The 26,210-nt window shown below is 35.4% G+C and overlaps 1 protein-coding gene across 1 annotated transcript in view; it reads left to right on the plus strand.

The window, feature by feature from the left end:
• LOC149149590 (uncharacterized) overlaps positions 1-18,777 on the plus strand; it is a 528,411-nt gene extending 509,634 nt beyond the window's left edge. Inside the window, exons 17-22 of the mRNA XM_089442525.1 lie at positions 16,750-16,807; positions 16,911-17,075; positions 17,297-17,411; positions 17,684-17,797; positions 18,031-18,139; positions 18,285-18,777. Of these exons, the coding sequence (XP_089298651.1) occupies positions 16,750-16,807; positions 16,911-17,075; positions 17,297-17,411; positions 17,684-17,797; positions 18,031-18,139; positions 18,285-18,669 (946 nt within the window). The 3' untranslated portion in view covers positions 18,670-18,777. The remainder of the gene's footprint in view (positions 1-16,749; positions 16,808-16,910; positions 17,076-17,296; positions 17,412-17,683; positions 17,798-18,030; positions 18,140-18,284) is intronic.
• The last annotated feature ends 7,433 nt before the right edge of the window (positions 18,778-26,210 follow it).

Raw genomic sequence — 26,210 nt, forward strand, 5'->3', positions numbered from 1 at the left:
CTCAATTAGATTATTAACTTATTTTTTAATGTTTCCTAAGTCTAAACTTAGGAAATATGGTTAATTAATCAATATTAATTGAGATAAGATATGAATCATCTAGAAGCTCACACGGATTGACGGGGAATTAATCTAGGCCCTTGATTAAGTTTTAATCTTGGTCGTTGGAGGTCCAACGGAGGATTATAAGAAGAATTCGATGGGTAGATGGAGAACACACTTGTGAGAACCACAGAGAGTTCGATTTTCCAGAGAGAAAGCAATGTTGTAAGAGTTCGAACTTCAGTAAGGAAGCAGAGACAAAGAGGGGCAGGGATAGTGATCTAGAGGAAGTTTTCTAGATCTGGAGAGGCAGCAACAAGACGCTGAGTTATTCCTAGTGAGGCAGCGAAAAGGACTGTGCAGTTAGCTTCAGAGGGAAATTTAGTTTAGTTGGGAGGGAAATTGGTTCAACTTCTAGAGGCCTGGATTTTGGAAAGTCTTCCAGAAGGTCGGAGAATAATTTTCCTCAACAGAGACATGCAAAACAACTTGATCAGAGGTAGTTCAGGGTTAGACGTCCAAGAGTTCGCGCAGAGGGTCCAAGAGGATGGTTTCTGAAGTGAAGTTGTTCTAGGGTTTCATGTGGAGGAAGGGAAATTCCCATTGATAATTTTGGCCAGATTTCTTGTTGTTTAGATTGCAATTGGGCATCCATAGATTGTACTCAGAATTTGACTGTCGCATAATAATAAAAACCCTCAGCTATTGCACTGGTTTTCCCAAGTTGGGTTTTTCCGGGGACATTTGTCCAAAAATAATTGTGTTAATTTTATGTGTGCGTACTATTTTCTCAGTTTCCAACACTATTTTTCTACAATTTTATTTGTGAAGGTTGCAGTGTGAATTATATGGTATTTGTCTTAGCAAATAAATTGTTAAATTAATTAACAATTAGAAAAATTATTTCTAGCTGCTGCAATAGGATTTCAGTGGTGAAATTTTCACATGTTCCGCTACAGTATTGATGTTATTGTTCTTTCTATATAATTGTTGTTTTTGTTATGACATTATGATGTATGGGGTGAATACAATTTGTGAAAATAAGTGAATGGAATTACCTAAAGAAAAGAACAATTTAGCCCTAAGTGAAACTAACATGGAATCAGAGTTGGGTTGGAGGAAAAGTCATTAAGATCACCCTCATGAAGACAACCTGATGGATTTCTGAATCAAGCAAAGGAAAGACATGAAGATGTTGGAGACCTAAAAGAATGCTAGGGTTTGAAGGAAACCCTAGGCAAACTTGTTCTAGTAAAAGAAGTTAGGGTTTGGTGGATGATATGAGTTTAGGGGTTGGAAGAAACCCCTGAAGTGTGGTTGAAAGGACTTGGATATGCTAAAGGCTTGAGCTTTACAAGTCTTGAAACCTTTACAAGGATGATCAGTAACTGTGACAGATTCATTGTAACCCTGGATTCACTCCAGGAGATAGTATGTTGTGCTAATCATTGGACTTGGTTGTTAAAATTGACTATTGGTTGTTGAGGCATCTCCTCTTTTGATGATAACCGTGATATATGGTTGATGACCTGTGGTACCTCATGATGAAGAAGGAAAGGACCTGGGATAGAGATTCTATTAGTGTATTTATTTTGAAAGCAACATTGACATATGGATGATGGACAACAGTGACTCTTGGAAGCTTGATTAAGAGGGAGTTGATCACTTCCTTCAATCCTTGTTAAAGATAAGTACCTTCTAGACTTATGTTGTTTCTTTATGACACTGCTCTTGTTTAGATTTATTGTTTTGATTATTGCTTATCCTTCCTGCATGAATATTTGAGTATTTCTAACTTCCTGATGAAGATGTGATTAGCATATCCTTCTTGAGGATCATTTGGATGCTAAATGGTACCGGAAAAGAAAAGTAGTACAGGAAGAAAGTTGGTACAGGAAAGAGGAAGCTAGAGTAGGAAAAGGAACTTGATGCAAGGGAGCAAGTGAAAAGTATTATAGTCATATGTGAGAAGTTTCTAAGGTGTCCGAATATTACGAGGTATGTATTTAGCTGCAAAATTGGGATGGCAAGTAAAGCCCCAAGGTATGACAAGAATATTACCTTCAGAAAAGTCTTGATTCATATAGTACTCTTGAGTAATGCATGCTAGTCATATACATATGTAAGTTTGATTCCCAATACATGTGATACTCTAATGTACATTATAGTTTAAATCTCATTGATATTTGGATTCCTGATTTTGTCTAAAGATAAAGCATAGCCAAAAACATTTACTTTGAGATATGGTAACTTGATACTGTTATCAATGCCTGTAATGAGTATGGTAACCCTGATGGCAATAGTGTAGTTCTAAGATTGATACTCAAGATCAACTGACTATCTCTTTGATTGATCTTTATAAGGCATAGTTGTTATGATGGCTTAATAACATAGTAAATTTCATAATGTGACAAAATGGATGCTCTGACTTGATCGTGTTAGAATTTGATGATTGTATAATGATTTGATAATGTATGACATTAACCCTTAATGAATGGTTGATGACTAATACATTGAATAAGTAGATCATGACTTGTCATGATAGTGATATATATATATATGAGAACTTGATATCATTTGAATCTATGATTTGATATATGACAATCTTGTATGAACTAATATGACTATGACCTAAAGAAAACTATGATCTTGATGCATTGATGATGACTAGAGAATCTTTCCATTCAGAGGGAGAGACCTGTGATGAGATCCGGACACCTATTATTATTTGCATAATGATTGTAAACTTGGGACTACCTTAGACACTTTGAGGTGAATAGAAGATCCATGATTGTAGATTGAAGAAAGCCTTCTAGACCTGGAATTGATGAACATCTAATGTTGTTGAAGGTATGTCTTTGTTTATTAATTTTTATATGCTAACAGTTCATTGATGACAGGACTGGTTTACCCAAGCAGCTTCAACATCCACATCTCGTGTAGAAGTGTAGTAAAGGACTCCCTTGTTAGAGGAACTTTATTGTCAGAAACATGACATGTTGGATTGCATTGATGCATTATTGTCGCTAGATTTGGTGGATCCGGTATTGAGCAATGGATCCTTGTATTGCATGCACCCCGAGCTAGATAAAGTCCGGACATACATAGCTAGGTCAGATACATCCTCATTGATTGAGAGAATGTTGTTGTATGAGACAAGCCTAGGCTTGTGGTTTTTGCCTCCTTGCGTGAGAGGGAGAAAGGATGAATATGATATTCTTTTCTTTATGATATGTAATTTCTCTAACATAAATTATTTGCTTTAACATAATATTTGATTTGATGTTCTGTATGAACAAAAAACAGAGGACTATTTCTCTAAAGTACTGCATAAGGCAGTGCAGTTGAACTCTTCAGTGAGTTGTTTGAGTCGATGCCAGATATGAGCAATTTGATATGTTGCAGAGAGAAGCAGTGATGCTCCATCATCTTTAGAGAGCAGTTTGGATTGATGGATGTGACCCTCCCGGGTAAGGGTCCAGGGTGATCGAGAACATTGAGCATAGCTCTTCCCCCTTGTTTGAGCTCCCAACGAGGGAATGGAGCATTGAGGACTCCTGGGGTTGAGGGATCTCTAGATAATAGGATGGTTGTGATCCTTACCCTTTGCAGTAAGTAGTATCTCGCCTATTGTCACCATAGGGTGTGCGTGATCCTTGTCATTATAACAAGTCAGGTATCTCCCCTTATCATGATTAGACAAAGTATACCCCAGTATGCATCCTACCCACAAGCGGGGCTTGTTGGGATTGCCTCCCCATCTAGCCAATGGGTTGAGATGACTTGAGATGGTGTGATCCTTGCATAGCAAGTGGTATCTCGCTCAAGTATAGAGGATGCAGGTGTTCTACCACTTGACTCTTGAGGGTCAACGTGGGAAGATCAACATACATTGGGATGGTTGTGATCACTACCCTATATGGAAAGTTTGGTCTCTCATGTTGACTAGACAACAGGATGGATGTGATCCTTGCTAGCAGATGGATCTCACTCATTGTCACTGGATGATAGGATGGATGTGATCATTACCTTTTATGGCAAGTTTGGTCTCACTTGTTGATCTAACAACAAGATGGATGTGATCCTTGTCTAGTAAATGGATCTCGCATATGGTCATTGAATAGAGGGTAGTAGCTTGAGCTCCCCTATGATGTTAAATTATTCTTCCTCTTTAGACTCGAGATTGTTCAACAGCTAGAGATGGGTAAAAATCAGCCGAGACAAGATATGACTTGATGACGATGATGATTCTACTTCAGATGACCGAATTGATTATTGAATATAGGGTTGGAATTGGATGCTCCCTATGATGATGATTGAGTTGATCTAGGTGTTGAAGAATGTAACTAGTGATGGTCTTCATAATTGTACTTGAGTCATGATGTAATATATTTATCAAAAGAAAGAAAAATAAATTTTATTATTAATAAAATTGACTTATTAAAGCATGGGTTTCATGCTTGGGTCAATCGTATTTAGTTCAAAGCCTCCATTGTAGGCTTCTAGGGTTTATGTCAAATGTCCTTACCTATATCATATTGTAAGAAACCCTTCTTGGGAATTATCTGTCAAGAAAGAAATTTATTTTATATTAAAATAAGTCTTCTAGGTCTCTCCACCAAGTCGGCCTCAAACAGGGTAATTTGACCTCACAAGAAGCCTATATATTGGAGCAACTCGACCTCATTTGCAGTGGATGTCAAGCAAGTTCGATTTGCAGTGAATTGTAACTGGAAAAGTGTGAAATTCTAAGGAAGAGGAGGACAAGTCTAAGGGCAAAGAAAAAGGTCTCTTTCAAGGTCAAGAATTCGATTTTTCTCTCTCATCTCACACATGCGAAGTTCTGGAGTTTTGCTGGAAGGCCGAAATTCTGTAGTTGCTGGGGAAGCCGAAATTCTGGAGTAGTTGGGCTGAAAATTCTGCTGCTAGATCGAAATTATGAATTGTAGCTGCACTTTGAAAGGTTGACATCTGGAAGGCTAAGAAAAGGATATTTACAAGGAAGGGATAACTTGGTGGAGGAGGAAGGTCTGTAGGTCTAGAGTCTTGGTCTATCTCATCTTGAATTTGAATCTACTAAAAGAAGAGTTCATTGACTGGGTTTTCCCCTATATAAGGGTTTTATCCTTGGTTGTTCGCCTACATCTGGTGTCCCTGATCTTCATGTTTTGTTTTTAATAATTGCTTTGATGAAACAAAGATAAAAGAAGAACATAAGAAAGTTAATAAGAACTTAAGAATATCACAAGTAATTATCAACATAAGAAAATATTTCTACCTTTCTAGTTTTCTAACATGGTATCAGAGCTAAGGTGAAGAAGAAGGAAAAAGGAAGGTCGAAGATCTATTAAGGAAAAGGAGATCAAAGGAATGTCATTAAGATTAAAAGGATCATATAAAGAGACAAGCCTACTATCTACAAGAACTACGACAAACTCAATGAAGGGAGAAAACAAACTAGAAGGTGCCTCCAACTACAGGGCCTGGAAAAAGAGAATAGACCTCATTCTTGAAAAGAACATAGTTTGGATCTCGTTCAAAGAAAAATAAGCCTACATATGAATCAAGTGAAGCAGAGAAATCAAAGTTTAGAGAAATTAAAATCTTGGCTTTAAACCCCATAGTGGATGGAGTTAAGGACAACCTAATTCCATACATATCCAACATAAATTCCGGTCAAGAAATGTATGAGGCTCTCTCCAAGTTATTAACAATCAAGAACATTGGTCAGATAGCAAGCCTCAGGAATGAACTAAGAACTGTTAAAATCACAAATGATGATATTGTTTCGTCATATTTTATAAGGATATCTAGAATCAGAGATGAACCCCAAGAAATAGATGAAGTTGTCCTTGAAAAGGAGCTCATAATTACTGCCCTTCTAGGACTACCAAAATCTTGGAGTGCCTTTGCATCAGGACTTAATAGTTGGAAGGATACTCCAACATTTGAACAAATGTGGAATGCATGTAGTCAAGAAGTAGCCAGAATATTGTTAGTAGACAACAAGAAGGAGGATGAAGAAGAAAACACGTCGAATGCCTATTCTGCTCATCGCAAGAAGAAGGGAACCTTCAAGAAGTTCAAAGGACCAAAGAAGAAAATGGGCCTATCCAAGGTCGAATGTTACAATTGCCACAAGATGGGACACTACAAAATTCGTTGTCCAGTGAGTCCAAGAAATAAGAAGAAAGAAAGAGAATATGCAAATGTTGTTGATGAAGGTCCACCAAAGTAGAACAAGACTAAAGAATCTGAGCTCAAAGATCCATTTGCCAAGGACTCTTAGGGAATACTATTCCTCACATATCCTTCTATCTTAAAAGTTTCCCTATAGCTTTTGTTTTTTATAGGTCTAACATGTCTTGTTAGAACGTCTTTCTTTTGATGTCCTACAAGGTTGGTTAAGAAACAAATCAAGGTATGGCATAACTATAAGTTTTGTTATAAAGTTCTCTTCATATAAAAGGTATGTTCATTCTCTTTTAAAATTCGCTTTACATTACTAACATTGTTATGTCTAGGGTTTTGAATCGTAAGAGATTCTTGTTAGGGTGATTAATCATTGGATTGAATCTACCCTCATTATATTATCATTCTTGTGGAACCCTACAAGGGTTTTTTATAAAACCCTAACCTAAGAGTGTGTCAATATTTATGAAAACTCAGTCTACTTAGGGCTGTTGATGAAGTCTAGAAATATGATCATCTTCATGTTCAAAATTTTGATGTTGTTATGATGGAAACCCTAGCCCTTTAGGGTTTGCTGTCAATGTCTAAGTTATGAACTTTAGGGTTTGGAAAATTAGGGTTTATAAGCTAAACCTTTGAATAGTCATTGTAAGATCCTAGGAATGAAAGCCTAGGTACATATTCATCTGTCTAATCAAAACCCTAGTGTCAGTCTTCATAATTGTACTTGATTCATGATGTAATATGTTTATCAAAGGAAAGAAAAATAAATTTTATTATTAATAAAATTGACTTATTAAAGCATTTGTTTCATGCCTGTGTCAATTGTTTTTAGATCAAAGCCTCCATTGTAGGCTTCTAGGGCTTATGTCAAGTGTCCTTATCCATGCAATATTGTAAGAAACCCTTCTTGGGAATTATTTGTCAAGAAAAAAAAAATTATATTAAAATAAGTCTTCTAGGTCTCCTCCACCAAGTCGGCCTCAAGGAAGGACAAGTCGGCCTCAAATAGGGTAATTCGACCTCACAAGAAGCCTATATATTGGAGCAAGTCAGCCTCATTTGCAGTGGATGTCAAGCAAGTTCGATTTGCAGTGAATTACAGTTGGAAAAGTGTGAAATTCCAAGGAAGAAGAGGACAAGTCTAAGGGCAAAGAAGAAGGTCTCTTTCAAGGTCAAGAATTCAATTTTTCTCTCTCATATCACACGTACGAAGTTCTGGAGTTTCGCTGGAAGGACGAAATTCTACAGTTGTTGGGGAAGCCGAAATTTTGGAGTAGTTGGGCTGAAAATTCTGTTGTTGGATCGAAATTTTGAATTGTAGTTGTGCTCTTTGAAAGGCTGACATTTGGAAGGCTAAGAAAAGAATATTTACAAGGAAGGGATGAATTGGTGGAGGAGGAAGCTCTGTAGGTCTAGAGTCTTAGTCTATCTCATCTTGGTTTTGAATCTACTGAAGGAAGAGTTCGTTGACTGGGTTATCCCCTATATAGGGGTTTTAGCCTTGGTTGTTCACCCACATCTGGTGTCCCTGATCTTCATGTTTTGTTTTTAATAATTGCTTGATGAAACGAGGATAAAAGAAGAACATAAGAAAGTTAATAAGAACTTGAGAATATCACAAGTAATTATCAACATAAGAAAATCTTTCTTCCTTTCTGATTTTCTAACACTAGGGTGGTAGCCAAAGCTCCCCTATGATGATTCTTCTTCTATTAGATCAAGATTGTTCAACTGATGATCAAAGGAAATTGAGATGAGATGGATGTTTTGTGGATGTAGCTGAAATAGAAGTCCTATGATTTGAACCGGAGATGAGTAGGGTTTGGAGGGTTGATCTCCACTACGATTGGTTATGGATTACTCTTCTTTTATGAGACGATATGAGATGGACCTTGTTACAATTGTTTGCCTTTACACTTTATTATGATTGAGATATGTTCTCTCGAAATACATCATGATCAAGCTATGATGAGATATCCTCGATGAGGCTTATGATGCTGATGGAAATTCCTTCCTATCTCAGAGGGAGTGTTGAATTTTGGGCAGCTATGGGACAAATTTCGCATCGAACCCATAAGTCCCAAATAGCAATCCCTATTGCCCCAATGGAAAACATTATTAAAATGAGAACAATATTAATTGGGCATGAAAATATCAAAAAGGGATTATATATATTTATATTTGAGTTAAATTTGAAATCTTCCCTCCAAATTATCTATGTCAACTAATTTAAAAGGCACCCATTCGATTGGAAAACCTCTATATATATTCTCAATTGGTGGATATCCAAAAAGGCACCTTTCTATGGTTCATGTTGAGAAATCTAGGGCATTAGCATTAGGCGATTTCTCTCAATTACTGATTGTTTGTGAATGCTTTTTACTTGTCTAGATTGGGATCTTCTTCATGTTAGATTATTAGTATTCTTCTTCATCAAACAGTAACCAATGCATGAACATAAATAGACAAGAGACACAACATGGAGGCTATGAGCTAGGGCCAAAACTTCTCACTCTTTGAGAGGAAAACCTGCACAAATTCTTCTTATAGAGATTCCAATTGACAAATACCAAGACCGAGACCCTTGACCTATTAGTTGCTTCCAAGATCAAGACACTAGCTCTCTTGATTGTCTTCTCCTTCCTCCTTTCGGTTCCTCTTACGTATTGAGATCATATCCTTTCTAAGCATAATATGATAGCAATGAACAGTTGACACACTTGAGATGGCATTGTACCATATCATTGTTTTGTCACCAAACTGTCCTTATTGCAGCATTAGCAAGACACTGTAATACTTCTCTTAATGGCAACTCCTTCACATTACCAAACCGTGGCTTCTATACTTCATCTAGTTGTGGTATAGATACCCTTATTCGCACTCTTACCCTTATTCGCATTCTATCTTTTTGTTGTAGCAATGAGACCTTTTACCCAAAGATTTGAACTTCATACTATCACTGTTTACCCAAGATTATAGAGAGATATATTCGAGCTTCTTTACTATGGAGATCCAAACTGTATCCTAGACAAACCTTTGTTGTCTCTTCTCTTTTGTCCGAACTGTGTACTATGATATGACACCCGAAATTGTCCATCAACACAGAGATCCGAACTGTTGTGTGACTGTGCTAGGAGTCTGAATTCATCACTGCACAAAAATATCCAAACTTGTTGACTGCAACCACTGTTGATAATATCGGCGATATATTGCCGAATATCGGAAATATCGCGATATTTTCGACGAGCCGATATATCGCCCCGAAAATACTGTGATATTTTTGGGTCCCGAAAATATCGCGCGATTTCCGAAATATCGGCGATATTTTCGAAAATATCGCGCGACGATCTAAAATATCGCCGGGCGTGTTTTTCCACGGCTACAAAAAACGAAAATTGGTTTTTTTTTCTTCATTTCTGTTTCTGAGTGTTGGAGAAGAAAGGGAAAGAGTTTTGCGGTGCTTGTCAAGGAGGGTTTGAAGATCAAACGACGATTATCACCACCAATTAAGATTTTTTTGTGGATCAAAGATTGAAGAATAGTGAGACAAACTTCATTTCTTCCATTAGCAGGTATGTTCTTAAAAACTCCTATGTTAATGATTTTTTCATAGATTTAGGGTTATGCTTGCTTGCCTCTTTGCCTACCAACATTTTGTTTCTTTGTTTTTTTCCATTTGCTATGATTTTCATGCCCATGAACCAATGCAAGGGTTTTCTCCATATTTGGACAGCAAGCTTCATTTTTTTTTTTCAACTTTCTTATGCACCCTCTTATTGCCATTTTTCATTCACATTGCAAAATGCAAATAATGTAGTAATTTTTTTTGAATGAGGTTGTTATTACTTATTATTTTTTCATTTTGTGTTGGGGGGTTTAATGCCAATTTTTTGTTTTTTTTGTGCCCTAGGTTTGAATTAGTTCACTACAAATGTCAAATATGCCAAAAGCCTTGGACCCATTTTGGGAGTATGGGGAGGCTGTTGGTGGGGCAAATCAGGCATATATATCATGCAACTTGTGTGGGACCAAGATGTCAGGAGGGATTACACGATTGAAATACCATCTGGCTAAACTCTCTGCATATGATGCAGATGTGATGCCTTGTATGGTTTCTAGTGCAGAGGTTATACAAAAAGCTCGTGAAGCAATTGCTGAACAAGACAGAAAGAAAGCTGCTAGGGAGAGGCCAGTAGTCTCAGATAGATAGCTGCTAGTTTTATTTGTTTTGCAACTTTTGCTACATATAAGTTTATAATTCATGATGATGAAATACTTTTAAAGTTTTATATATGTGATGTTGTTTTGTTTGAGTCCTTGATTGGACAATTATCACTATCAGGGATCAGCAGGATATGTGATGTTATTTTGTTTGAGTCCTTGATTGGACAATTATCAATTTATCACTATCAGGGATCAGTAGGATATGTGATGTTATTTTGTTTGAGTCCTTGATTGGACAATTATCAGGGATCAGTAGGATTCGGTATCGCCTTTGAAGTTTGATGTATCATTTCTATTTGACATCATATATATCAATGCCTTCTTCATATTTATGTGCCAATGTGTTTAGTTCATGTTGTTATTGCTTTATATGTTTAGAAATCTGAAAAAAATGAATATATTATGCATTTTTTATGCTTGCCGATATTTGCCGATATTTTCCCCGATATTGTCGATAAGATATTTTTCGGACCCTCACCGATATTTTCCCAATACCGATATTATCAACATTGACTGCAACTATCACTGAAATCTCAGAGGTATCCGAGTTCTGTACTGTGTTTATGTGAAGTGCCTTTACCTTGTATATATAGTGGTTGGTCTACATAAATGAGCCGACATGAGCCATGTGAATCATTGTGACTCCATAAGATGAGGCCAACATGATCTTTACTTTAACTTGAAGCCGACATGAGGAAGAGAGCTAGTGCTTGTCGTTGGAGAGCTTCTAGACAGTCCTATTAACTCAAATACATTTGTTACATGCCCAAGAAGGGCTCTTCATACATGACATGGACTCTTTGAATTTTAATGACCAATCCTAAGGCTCTCAATGGGAGCCATCTAAAATAAAATCACTTTCTCATGAAACCTATGTAGCAAGTCTTTCAATAATAATTTTATTTTTCTTCATTACATCATTTACAAAAGTCACATTTACATGTCATTATGAAGACCGAACCTGGTTACATTTTACAGCAGTTCGATGGCATATGTGACTGAGGTTTCTATTGAGGTTTCGATGGCTCTTATTCTTATTCTTTTCCATAGTTTGAATGGTCTGTTGCACAGCTCAGATGGCTTAGATTGATTTGAGATTTTCGAACAAGTCTGAGGTTGCACAAGTCTTCTCCTTTTTCTCTTGATATGGTATAGGTCTTCCACTCTTGGTCACTGTAATCACTACAAGACACTCGCATGTATAGCTATGGCTCTCTTTTGATCATCTACAAGATTCTCGCACACTATAGGACTCTCGCATTATAGCTACAGGATTTGTATTCTAGTCATAGGACTTTCAGTTTGTATGGCACATAATCTCTCTCACATAAGTCGCAGGTCTCTCGCATATTCCACAGTACTCTCGCATGGTTACAATGATCTCATCGCTCTAGTCTTACTGTGATGACGTATGACTATAACATGATCTCTCTCATGATTACATATTATCTCCCTCATTGTAATGGTCTTGCATATGATCTCGCTCACTGCCATGGCATACGACTTCGCTCTTATGGTATCTTTGTAATGGATATAAAATCGCATCACTATGGTCTCGCATTAGTGTATGATCTCAAGTTCTTGTATGTGATCTCACATGACAATATATTCACATCATATGGCATCTCTACTCTATAATTGGTTCACAGTATTGGTATGGCATCTTTGTTCTATAATTGGTTCACAGTATTGGTATGGCATCTCTTCTCTATAATTGGTACACAGTATTGGTATGGCATCTCTATTGGTACACAGGATTGGTATGGCACCTCTCCTCTATAATTGGTACATAGTATTGGTATGGCATCTCTGCATTTGACATTGATACACAGATCAGAGGTGTGATGTTATGATAATAGCTCTCTTGTATTTGTTTCATTCAGTTCAGAAATGAAATAGTGAACTGACTTGGGTTTAACCCAAGGAGGCCTGATATGTATGATTTATGATGTCTCATGATGATGGACTTTGTATCTCCGCTAAACTATTGATGAAATTGAATAGAAGAAGAAGAATCGAATTCAAGGTTTTCCCCCTTGTGGGGGTTTGCTCTGGTCTCTGACCAAATCTCAGTGTCTCCTTTGTGCTTGCTTTTCTTTTGTTGTTCCTTTATGTTCCACTGCAGTATTGATGTTATTGTTCTTTCAATATAATTGATGTTGTTGTTATGACATTATGATGATATGGGGTGAATACAATATGTGAAAATAAGTGAATGGAATTATCTAAAGCAAAGAACATTTTAGCCCTAAGAGAAATTAACAGGTTCCACCCCCTTTCCCTCCTGAAATCCTAGTAACATATTTTCACAAGGGTGTTTGGTCTACTTTGGTTTTTTTGCACTCATCATCTCCACTCTCATCATCGTCCTCCGCCTCTTCCCCTTAGTACTCATCTCTAGGGTTTCCAAAGCCACCACTACCCACTTCATCCTCTTCATCACTCCTCCTGCTACTCCCCAACACCATCATTACAAAAAAAGGAATCAACATCAAGAGAATCCCAAGCCATATAGCCATGATGTTTGGTGGAGTTATAGTTTCTTTCCTGCAATAAAATGAGGAGGAATGGAAATGGGAAAGAGAGAAGAGAACATCTTTCATTCAAAAATGAACATATAAAAAACACAAATGCTACATGGAAAAATAAAAAGAATGGGATTAGACCCTACCTCTTTGGCTCTCCAATGGTGGTGCCTTCAATCCCAAGCTCTCTCAAATGGTAGTCTTCAATCTCCCTTGCAAGCTCCTCAAGATCAAACCCTCTCAATTTTCCTCTCACTCACCTCTTCAACTCAAGCTCCAAAATCCCTCTCTTGCTCTCTCAATCATGCAAATGATGCATTATGGGAGGGGAGGAGGCCTTTTATTTCTTTTGGCCCCTTCCCTCCCATGAAAATCTGCGCGATTTTCTTTGCCGTAGGAGCACTTATTTTGGCACTAGAGTGAGGGCTTCGGGAGGGAATGGGAGTGATGCGGGAGCAATCGCTCCCCGATCACTCCCGTCAAACCAAGGAGCGCAATTTTTTTCAAGGAGCACGGGATTTGGGGAGGGTGCTCCCCTGCAGCCCTAGATCAGTGTACCAAGAGAAGCTTGTGCGCAGATTTATAGGAGAATTTACTTGGGATTTGCACAAGGAAATAGGGAAGCATGGATCAGAGTCTTGCAGGTGTTTCAGCTTAGTACAAGCAGAGAAAATCAGATTGGTTTCTATTGAAACAAGATTGTTTTTGTAAGGGATCTATTGCTCATTCTTCTATCAGTAATATTCTCAATCAAACAGAGGGTTTTCCTAGTTGGGTTCCCTAGAAAATTTGTGTTTTTTATATTGTGTGACTGTGTTATCTGTTCCTATTCCGTTGCAATTAGTAGAGAAATTATGTGTCTTTATGAAAAGAAGTTAGATTTCAGATTGTTCATATAAGCAGTTGCAGAATTTTATGGAATTTCTACACAGAGATCATTTCCAAAGAAGGAGCTGTTAAATGAGGCCAACATTTCTGCTAAAGGAGAGCTAACTGTGTTAAAATATCAGTTCAGAACTTACCTGAAAGAGGACCTCTGAGGTGCTTCTTCAAGGGAAGAGATAAGTTGGTACTTTTGTTGTAGAAATTTTCTAAAGAAGCAAATAAAATTCTCCTTGAAGACTGGTTTTCCCCTTGTGGGATTTTCCAGAGCCATTGGACCAAAAACAACAATTTTTCTCTTGTATCAGTTGTTGAAAAGTAAAATGGTAGAGTAGCCCTTTTTGTGATAGGTTTGGGCATTAAACCATGCAAAACTTGAAAACTGGCTTAGGCTACAGCAGAGCATAATTTTCTACAGCAATAACTAATTCCTTAAGGCATGTCCAATGCCTATTCAATATTACCAGCAAAGAATGTAACTACAACTCATCATAAATTCAAATTAAATAGATTCAAAATATAATCATGAGGATCAAGGCAATGTTTTATAATTTCCAATTCAAGGATCAAACACCAATTCTAGAAGATGTGACGCTCCAATATGGATAGGAATCACAACAAGAAGATAAGCAAAAATAAGTGGTTCATGAAAACAAATGGAGAAATATCAATAAATTTTTATTATAAAAGACAAGGAAATTACTCATCCAATACATCAAAGGCAAACCTTGCTTACCAAAGTCAAACTACTAAAGTGAAAGGAAATGTTACTTCCAAAAGTCAAAGTTCAAGTTGTCTACCAAGAGACATCTGCCAACCAAACTAAGTTAAATATGTTTTCAAAAATTTAACTGCAAGTTGTGGACAAAAACTTTATTGATCACAAGAAACATAATCAATTCAAATTAAAAATCATTTTGGAATTATTGAAATTTTTTATCAATCAACAGATAATTTGAGTATCTAACAGAAACTTAAATACCAAAAAGTGATTCGAGAATAACAAGTGGAGATCAAGAAGCAACAATCCATAAAGGCACTTTATCATTGTCCTTATCACAAAAGCAGTCCCAATAACCAATGAATTTATCAGCGTTGACATTTATCTAACAAAATATGACACTCTATTTACAATCTGAAGAATCAAAATTTCAATATAACGTGGAGTCAAAATAAAAACATACTTAGATTCATAATGAAAGAAGTTTCATTTAAGAGTCTTATCAAAAGAGAATCCTAGACAAAATCGACCAAGGATGGATTGGTCCTTCTACAATGCAACAAAATTATTCAAAACTCAGAAGATCTCTTCACCTCCTTTCTTCAATTGCTCGAGGATGAAGCATTTCAAGGAAGGGTGACATGTAATGAATCCTACCTATGTAATATATATAATTCATAATTATTATTAATTACGACCATTCAGCATGACCAATCTTTTCAGCACTAATATAAAGTGATCACAGTGTTCACCTGTAATCATCATTCATCAATATCAATTTATGTATATATATTTTTATCCTTGTGGATTATACGTGCTACGTGTCCTTTTATTTATGATGGCTTCGTGTAACAACAATTTGGTTCATAACAAAATTAGCTTTCTCCAACTTGAAGCAAAGTATTATTTATGTTTTTCAATTTGAAGGAAATTTCCATTGTTATATTGACATTATCAGGCCTCAGTATTTGAACCAAAGATACCCTTGCTATTATTGACAATGTTCATTTTCATGCTAAGGTCACGAAGATGAAGCTTCACTCCATTTCATAGATCATCCGTTTTACATGACTCACGATTCATCATCGTCATGATTTCTAATTCTTATGTATTTTTTTGAAATATCAATATTCATAGTACAATAGAATGTACTTATTTGTAATTTTGTGAATTTTCCAAGGAATTGCCGTGGACTTCCCTAACCCTTTATTAATGTACGAGTGTCTCTCTGTGTGTGCATATTTAAATTTCGTTACGTATTCTAATCTCTCATTGTTGTTGTACTCAACAATTCCATTGGACACTTTTTATCAATCGCGGCGATTAATATAGTTTCCTTTTTATTCTTTCCTGTATACGTTGCAGTTTCCCTTGTCCTCTAATTCTGCAGTATTTCAAACGTGCTTGTGGAAAATAATAAACATCCTTTTAAATTGTTCTTATGGGCGTCTCACGACATTTATTTTTGCTTTTAGAAATTTCCGGTCTAATCTGAAATAAGGCAATATGTTAGATAAATCTCTTTTGCATTTGACCTTGGCAAGGTGCCATCAGAACTTCATCGTTGTTTGATAATACATGTATTAATCAGAACTGCAGGTCCTAGGCTCATGTAAATGTTAGGCTGTTCAAAGTTGTCAGAGATTACAATTTGCACATTAAACACATGTTAATGCTAGTGCCATAGGATAGTATATACTACTTACTATTGAAAAATTAGTATATGTAATTTTATTTGTGCAATTTCCAAGGGTAAAAACAATATCATATTAGTTTTGTTTTGTAGCCCAGTCCATGTCTTATGAATGTCTCCATTATCAATTGTTTGTTAAAGTTATTATTCTGGAAGCCCTTATTACTTTCCCATTTGTATTGGGATGTAGCTTCATCATTTTTAGACTATAGTGTTGTCAATACACTGTAAGCTCTCATAATATTAGTCCACCTCTGACTTTTGGTTTGATTTGCTGCCTGATGGACTGAATAATTTTATTTTCTTACCAGGAATGGAATCTACCTGAAAGTTGATGAATTAGTTCATTTGTTAATAGTAACCGCATAATATGACCAAAATTCCATTCATTGAATGTTTATTTTTCATTTGCTATGATGATGTCCGTTGACTCATCCAGAAACTCTCGACCATGTGCAGAAATTTAGTACGTCAACAGGAATATGGGCAGTGAAAAATATTTGGTTGGCAGTTCAGCAGGGAGAGGTAAGATGCTAGAACATTTTAGATTGTGTTTAAAGATGTAATTCTTATCAACCAAATTTGCAGGAAGTCAGCAAAATTGATTAATTGGATTTCTGCATTTTAGATCATAGTTCTAGTTGGCGGAGAAAAGGCTGGAAAAAGTACCCTGCTGCATTGTCTTGGAAGACAATGTACAATAACTTCTGGTGATGCCATAATTTGTGGAAACAGTGTTCGCTATAACTTCTGGATGCAACAAAATATTATTGGCTTCTGCCCTCAGTTTGAGGTCGGTACTTTGCTGTAAATTCTATTTTTATAAAATATGAGCAGTGTGTTCTTACATTTTCCCCTTCAAAAATAGAGTACTGTTCAGTGTTGACTAAATTTATCATTTTAACCTTTTCATGTAATTCATAACAACTAAAACAGTTAGTAATTTTTCTCTTCGAATATGGTAGATAAATATCTCTTAGAAAATGTTTGATTTCTTTTGCTGGCTTCATGCAGTGGATGTACCAATCGTTAACATTGAGAGAACACCTGAAACTGTTCGCCTCATTGAAGGGGTTAGCAAATTCTAATCTATCAGTGGAAGCAATCATCAGTGCATTGCATCTAACAGGTAAAGGAGCTTGACAGCTAGGAGCACAAGATTTGAAAACTGCAACTGCTACTTTATAGATTATGTAACTGACAAAATATTTTATATTTTATAGGTTGTTTAACACTTTGAGTCGTACCGTCAAACCATATGTCAAGACCATTGTCTAGTATCAAGTTGCAGTTTCAATTCTCTTGCTGTAGTTTAAGAATTACCCACACGTGTAAATGGACTATTTTCTAATGAATTGATAATATTTCCTGAATCTTCATGGATGATATAATTGAAACCAGCGGATGCTGACACAAAGTTAAGACATTGTAAGACATCCACACATCGTAAACTAGCTGTGGCTACAGCCATGCTTGGTGACCCAACTGTTTTGTTACTGGATGAACCAACTTATGGTAAGACAAGTAGACTTTCACTACATATTTAACTGCTTTTTTTCCTATATATAGGTAGAGAGAATAGATAGATATATATTGGGAACTTGGTGCATATGTCTTGAATACACTTGATCTTCTCAGCTCCTAGCGTTATGCTATTATTTTGGGGAAGTTGAAGACCATTTTCTCAAATTTCATACTGAATTTGTCCAGTGTTTTGGAGTTTCTCTAATTGATTGCACGTTCTATAGGACTTGACATGGTCAGCAGGCAGAAGGTATGGACACAAATTGCAGCTCGTGCTACTACAAAAGCAACTTTGATTTGTACTGAGTCCTTTGAAGAAGCTGAAGCACTTGGGTAAGAATCCAAAATCTGGATGTAGAAAGGGTGGATTGTATCGGTTCTCCAATTTATTTTATTTAGATCACAAATGAACCGTATTTGAACACTTCATCTGCTTAATATTCCTCATGGTATTAATGAATATTCTTTCAAGATGCAGGAAAAGGGTCGGTATACTTGTCAATGGCCAACTCAAATGCCTTGCTGCACCACAAGAACTAAAACGGCGTTATGGGTCTGCATATTCTCTGGTAGTCATGGCCGAAATGGATAAAATTGAATCAATTGATAAGTTTGTCTCAACTTTATTTCCTCATTCACCTGATGAAACAATTTACAAAGACAGCAGTCCAGTAATAGGGAAGTGGGTACAAAGAAGATTTCAAATCCCTATCAGAAGCTTGTCTGAACTGGCCATGCTTTTGCATGAATTAGAAGTGAAGCGCCATACCTTTGGAATCCAGGATTACGTTGTAAGCCAACCAACACTGCAACAAGTTTTCCACAAAATCAGCCATGCAAGGGAAGGAACTGATCAAACTTAAGCCCGGATTACCTCTTGTCATTAAACATTCGAAAGCATGTCCAAGGCTCTGTGACTTCATGTGCATACATTTCTAAGATTCTCAGGTGGTGACTGAACAAGCATTCCATTTCCGGCTTACTGGACAATACCAGCTTCAATCATAAGTTCTAAGAGGATCTTTAATAAAAATCAGTGCACGTCTTCTGGGCCAGTGGAGACATCTACAACTGTTCAACCGTGGTGAATAAAATGACTTAGAGCAGTGATACAGTGATACAACTGTTCAACCGTGGTGAATAAAATGACTTAGAGCAGTGATACAGTGATAAATATTTGCCGCAGATTGCTACAATCTGGCTACAATTAAGTATCTGGATTACATGTCTATCCAATAGCTACTCCTCTGAAGAGGGAGGTTTTGGATTTTAAGTTAAAAGGAATTAAATTGTTTCTCACAAGCAACTTAACGAGTGGTAGAATGAAGCTTGTAAGCTATTTTAGATGTCATTGCCTGCCCATTGATTACCTATATTCATATGACTAACGTTAAATCAAATTTGATTTCTTTAATTTTTTTGCAACAATCAGTATCAAAATCAGTATCAAAACTGGGAGGATACCATTTCGTTGCAAAATTATTAATTATATTCATGTCTTCATATGACAAAAAAGAGCGAATGGCACAGAAAGATAACTAACATATGGAGATTGCTAAGTTAGGTGCCTAAAGCACCTTTATTTTTAAATAGGAAAGGCAGATTAGCAAAGATCATGTCAAAATTGCGGGGTAAGCAGCGAGACCTTGGATATGTAGAGTCTAATAATAATCATCATTTATAATTTAAATTTTGCCAAGTTCGTTGTACTTTTATATGATCAATTTAGATCTATCTTATCTCTATATTTACTAAGCTTCATATTTACTAAGCGTGGTAAAAATTTATGCTGAAGCACGAAAACTTGACAGTTTGTAAATTTAATTGTTAAAAATACATGAAAGGTATTTTAATAATAATTTATTAATATATAAAATGTATATAGGATGATTTGAATGTACAATGAAGACCTTGCTTTTATACCTCAGCGGGTGACCTTCAATGAATGGGCATGTCTTTTAAACATGCTTTTTCATTTAATTTAATAATTAATTAAGCTAATTAATATTTAATTATTTAATATTTATATTTATTTTATTTAGCCATATTGCTGGCAATTATCTTTGCGATGGTTGTTTTTTTGCATATAATTTGGCCATCAATAATATTTTTATTAATACTGATTTTTATTTTTTTGACGAGTCTAATTTTTTTTTATCTGACTCTACATTTTTTTATTTTCTTTTTTTTTAATATTATTTTTTTTTTTTTTTTTTTATAACTCAAAATATATATATGTTAATTTAAAAACATGTAATATTATATTCGTAGGTAATGATTTATTTAGTTAACACCCATGGACAATCACGTCCATCCAGAATGGTCACATGTTGTTTGACCATTTTATCGGATATCACCGCAGCCCATCGTAATGGAAAGAGACCACGGATATCATCAGGGCGGCCTCTGAGGATAATTTGGCCTTACAGGGTCCGGAGTTGTCCTCAATCCCAATTGTTCCTTCTTCTCTTTTACCAACGATTACACTCGTCAGACGACATATTATCTTCGCCATCCTGTCAATGTATTGTCCGCTCCCCGAGTTCTTCAAAATCCAACTGTAATTGAAAACAGACTTCACATAAGAGATCAAGAAACTAGGGCTCAACCGGGACTCTAGAGCGTTCACAGGCTTGAATCACTGTTTTGTCCATCAGTTGGAATTCTTTCTGGCACTTCGTTTGGAAGTTTTCTTCACTGCATTGGGTTTCTTTATTCGTTGTGATTGCAGCAGAAGAAGAATGGGGGAAACGGAGACTGGTGATCCATCAAAGTTACATCAAGAAAGCGGAGAAGCAAAAGAAGGGGAAATTGTGGAGTCAGTAGAGGCGATTGAAAGATCTATAGAACCTGCAAATACACACCCACTCGAGCATTCATGGACTTTCTGGTTTGATAACCCAAATGGGAAGTCTAAGCAGGCCACCTGGGGTAGTTCATTGCGACCTGTTTACACCTTCAATACAGTCGAGGACTTCTGGTGTGTTTTTAACAATATACTTTAGCCGAGTAAGTTGATGGCTGGTTCAGATTTTCATTGCTTCAAAGCTGGAATTGAGCCAAAGTGGGAAAACCCTAAATGTGCAAATGGAGGAAAGTGGACTGTTACCACCTTGAAAGGAAAGCTTGTTGTCGATACCTTTTGGCTGTGACGCAATTGGTCACGTGAGGAGCTAAGGCTCCGTCGATGTCGGTGTCTGTCCTCCCTTTCCATTTGGCTTGGACGCCAAGCAGACTGAGAGCCGGAGATGTGCATTTTGTCCGCCATTTTTTCTTCTGAAATCTCTTACAACAGTCACTTCCCTCAGCTCTGTTAATAAACTCTTTTATGTTTCCCTTCAATCCAATGTACTTAGTCAAATTAACCAGGTGATTACGAATTATTTCCCAAAGCCGGTGAAACTCTGCTGTCCGCTTATATTGCAAACAGAAACGGAAGGCTCGTTGTGCAGTCATCGCTTATAATGCTTCATTGGTCTCTATCTGATTCACACGCAGTTGTCTGTCTTTCTTCCAATTATTGCTCCTGAATGTTCGCAACAATGCTAGCGTGCTGTTTTGCCTGCTCATCAAATCCATTTTGGATTTGCACTACCTCAGCCCTAGCAATAAACTGTGTTCTAAGATCTATTCCTAGTTGTTGTAGTTGTTCCCTTTCCCTTGCAATATCATGTAGGCATTGTTGTATCGACTCCTCAGAATTGTTCATCTCATAAATTGTGGTGTTTTCTGCGTCCTATTAGGTTTAGAATCAGAATTAGAATCTTCAGAATCTTTTACAGCGTCTTCTTCACCTTCACTAACTTCTTCCTCTTCACCTTCACTAACTTCTTCCTCTTCAACTAAAATTTCCTTTTGACATTGATTAATATTTAAAATGTATAAGATGCTTTGAATGTACAATGAGGACCTTGCTTTTATACATCAGCACGTGACTTTTCGTGATTAAGCATGTCTTTTAAACATGCCTTGTCACTTAATCTAATGATTAATTAACCTAATTAATATTTAATTATTTAATATTTATATTTATTTTATTTAGCTAATATTCATAACACGGATCAAATCTCTTTTCACTTTAAAAGAGTTTTGTACCTCAAGAGATTTAATCCCTTTGGGTAGAGATCTAGAGTCTAGATGACTCTATGTTGGTTATATTTATTTTATTTAGCTAATATTCATAACACGGATCAAATCTCTTTTCACCTTAAAAGAGTTTTGTACCTCAAGAGATTTAATCCCTTTGGGTAGAGATCTGGAGTCTAGATGACTCTACGCTCGTTTTATTATTAATAATTGATCATTATTATTTTTATTTTTATTTTTATTTGATGTAGTTAATATTTTAATTAATAAGTATAATTAATAATTTTATTTTTATATTTATATTTTATTTATTTTTTTAATTGTATTTTATTTTTATTTTTATTGTTATTTAATTTGACCAAGTCAAAATGTTTACATAACATAACCTTACAACATTTCTTCCATACTAAGTTGGAAAGTGTCTCGGCTCAATCATCAAAAAAGCTTCTAGTAGATGATTGTGTCGTCCATGTTCTTTCCTAGCATATTTCATGTTACAAATTGATGCCAAGAGAATGAAAACATCCACTATAGTAACATGGCTTTTTGTGTAGGTCATATCTTTTTGTGTAGTAACTTGAATCTCGTCTCCCTCTCTTTAAAATTTAAATTATGGCTTGGAAGGTGGGTTTACTAAATGAAGAGTTCTACATATAGTTTTATTAGGGATGAAATATAATAATGTGTGGGTGTCCATGCATGCATTGTTCTATATAGACAATAAATGTGATCTTTGGTGGACACCAAAAGAGATGATGTTTACTAGAGAAGACACTACACGTCAAAAGACAAAATGCTTCTACCTCAATCAATTATAATTAGTGGTAGGGAATGATGTAGGGTAATTAGTGATTTGTCTTTGTTATTTTAGATATATGTATCTTAAATTTTTATTTAAGCCATTCATCATTAACCTTATCATCAATGTTATCATACATTGAATTATATCAAATTGTTTTACCCCAAAATTACATCTCATTTCAAAATAGGATCAAAATCTGCTATCAAGTAAACAAATGAATAAGTCAAATGAAAAAAAAAAAAACATAAAAAATTCAAATTCTAACTAAAAAATTTTATATTCAAATCACATGTACATCCATAAAACCAAACGATTAGATGTCAAGTATGCAAAGTTTGTTTATATATATTGCATATAATGATACAAAGTGACACAGCTTCGTTGAGATGCGTACTTGATAATTATTGAGATCTTTATTGAGATGTATATATACAAAATTTGTTTATTTATTTTTCATATAATGGTACAAAGTGACAAAACTTCATTGAGATGCATCAAATAATTGTTCCAGTGGAAAACATGTATGCAATGGGGCTCTAAATGGAATTTAATTTGAAGTGTGCCTCATAACAACCACTTTGCCGACTCTACATATGAAGTTTCTTCTCTTTTGTTTAAGGGTTTCAAAAATTATTGTCTTTTTAATGCAGGGTATTAGGGGCTCCCCTTGGTTACCTTCACTTGCCTTAGAATGCATAACAAAGTTGGAAGCTAAATTAAAACACAAGTACACTACTTGGAAGAAAAGAACACATGCTTACAAGAGGAAAGTGTCAAAAGAGATAGAACAAACCCTAGATAGGGTTACATAGTTGAACATATGAGAGAGATTACAGAATAACACTATGATATTAAAGAGATATTGTAGTAGATTTGCCTCTCTAATATAGAGTTTGGGAGGTCTTATTTGTCTAAAACCCTAAACACTAATAAGAATTGGGAAGGAATGTCTTCTAGCTCAAGTCACTATGGTGACTTTGTTACAAAGGTAAGCTTTTTATTCTAACACCCCTTCCTAAGAATTGTAACACTACAAAGAAAGAGATTAGATTAAAGTAGAACCAAAAGTCCTTCAAAATTTCCTTCTTTGAAAATAGTTCTTAAACTTGGTAAAGATCTACAAAGCTTCCTTGCAACTCTTGTAAAGGTGTACGTCCCAAGTCAAATTCTCAAGTTTTCAAATTCCACTTCCCTAAACCCCCAATTATTCGACAAACATCCATGTTCAACCACATCCACAGTGATCCTTCATGTTGCCTCATGAACCGCATATTGGTATAATTCCCAATATTCGTAAGTTCTTGAGTGGAAAAACAACAATAATCATCTATTTAAGTTTACCCTTTGTAAAACAAAAAATAGGAATCCTTTTGATGTATCTTTGAGATAGTTTTTGGCTAGAAAACTATGCCAAGGCAGCAGTATTGTTTTAAAGAATTTAGCTCGTCTTGTGAACTGCAGGACAATACCTTCTAATAAATAGGCTAGCTTCCAACTAAGACAAATAACTAATGGGTTGATTGTGGTGGTAGAAGAAAAGAGGCAAGGGTATAACAAACTCTATAGCATTCACCGAATACTTTGAGACATTACTATAGAAAAAACACATTGCAAAAATTTGAATTATGAAATATGGATAATAATTTAACTATTCATTCGAAGGTGTGATAAAAGAAAATAGATTTTATCATAAACCTCTATGTATAACATAACATTGCTAGAAGATAGGCAAATTGATTTTTAATTTAGCCTCATAGATATATCTCATATAATTTCAAATAATACAAATAAAACTAACATAGAAGATAATACATTTCCAATCACTAAAACAAGAATCTCTTGATTAAAAAATGTAGTAATATTTTTCTCAATTACAATAATACAATCACTCTCAGAATCTGAACCCTTTCTTTGAGTTCTCCTTGAATTTTTATATAAAAATATCTCAACATATTTTGTTGCAAAAGAAACTTTTTAGGAACAAACTAATAAAAATAGAAACAATTTACAAGTATCCAATAGTCTTAGTCCACCATCCCTTTTTCTAGCTGAATTCTATTGTTGAAATTAAAAAGATTTATGGGGCAAATTTAGACAACCACTCACAATTTGAATCAACTGGATAGTTGTATGACATCATTTTCTTATAGGAAATATCCAAATTTGTGTATTTATAATATGTTGGAGTGCATAGTTGTATGACATCATTTTCTTATAGGAAATATCCAAATTTGTGTATTTATAATATGTTGGAGTGCTTAAAAATATCATTTTCACCTTACAGTGAATGTAAAACGCAACTATCAATTTATCCACTATTGTGGGCCCCTTCAACGTTTTGCTCATGTCTGAAAACTTGTTAGAATTCTCCTTGGTTCTTAATAAAGCTTCTATTTATGCCTTTAGAAACATCAACCTATCACTTTGATCCCAACAATTGGGCACACCCATCTCCTATAAAGCATTAAATATGGAATTAAATAAATCTACTTCCTTTTTAACAAGCTTGCATTTATTTTGTGCCTGTTGTACAAAGTTTCTCTTAGTTGAAACTTTATTGACTTCCATGATAACGTATGTTATGTCTTCCACACCTACATTTCTCAGTTTTTCTTGATTCCTGGTGTTGAGGAATTTTACTATTTTGGTTGCAACTTGGGGCTTATCTCCAAACTTTGCCTAGATTCTAGCAATGGCTTGCTCATTTGTGTAGACCATGTTTGATTCATCTCCAATAATTTTGATAGATCTCCACATCCTTGAGATTACTTATTTCATAATTCTTTATTATGAGTATTTTTTTGAGACTTTCAATTTCAAGATCTTTAATACTCAAAGTTGACATTGCTTTAGCCATCTTCTCAACTCTATTATTGATGGTGCTAAAGAAGTCGATGCACAAACATGTTGGGTTGTTTCTTTTGTACGAATGTCAATTTGGTACATATAATTTTCAATCTACTTATTCTGCTAAATTATTATGGATAATAATTGTTCTCTCTTTTCGGACAATTTCTAATCCAAGTGTTTGAAACATGTTCAATGATTAGCATTTTAAGGTTTCTTCTAAGCACTTGAATTTTTTTGTCCCTAGATTTGATTAAAGTTTATATAGCAGAAGAGTCCTTTGGATCTATCCCTACTTTAACTACATGCTACTTTAAGTCATCAATTTTCATTTGTTTAGTTCTTGTTACAATTTTCTCCTACTTCAATTGAGTGGTAACTTATGTGAGCATAATTTCCAACTCTGAACCATTGACAACAATATTTGTGGAAGTTATGAAGATCGTTTCTCCAGTCTATCTATGTAAGTCCATATGGGCCACTAGATGTATTTTTTTCAAACCAATAGTGAACTTCATTGCCTTCTAGCCTTTTTCAGTTTTGATTGTTTGAGCTTTAGGTTCCAAAATTTCCATGTTCAACTAAACCTTCTCATAATCCAAGGTAGATAGTAACCTTGTTTGTGAAGAACCCAAACCTTGCTTCCATAACTTTGTATAGACATCTTAT

Source organism: Pinus tabuliformis, chromosome 9 (assembly GCF_031772625.1).
Source record: "Pinus tabuliformis cultivar Carrire ecotype Pingquan chromosome 9, CPIR1, whole genome shotgun sequence".
Lineage (NCBI taxonomy): Eukaryota > Viridiplantae > Streptophyta > Pinopsida > Pinales > Pinaceae > Pinus > Pinus tabuliformis.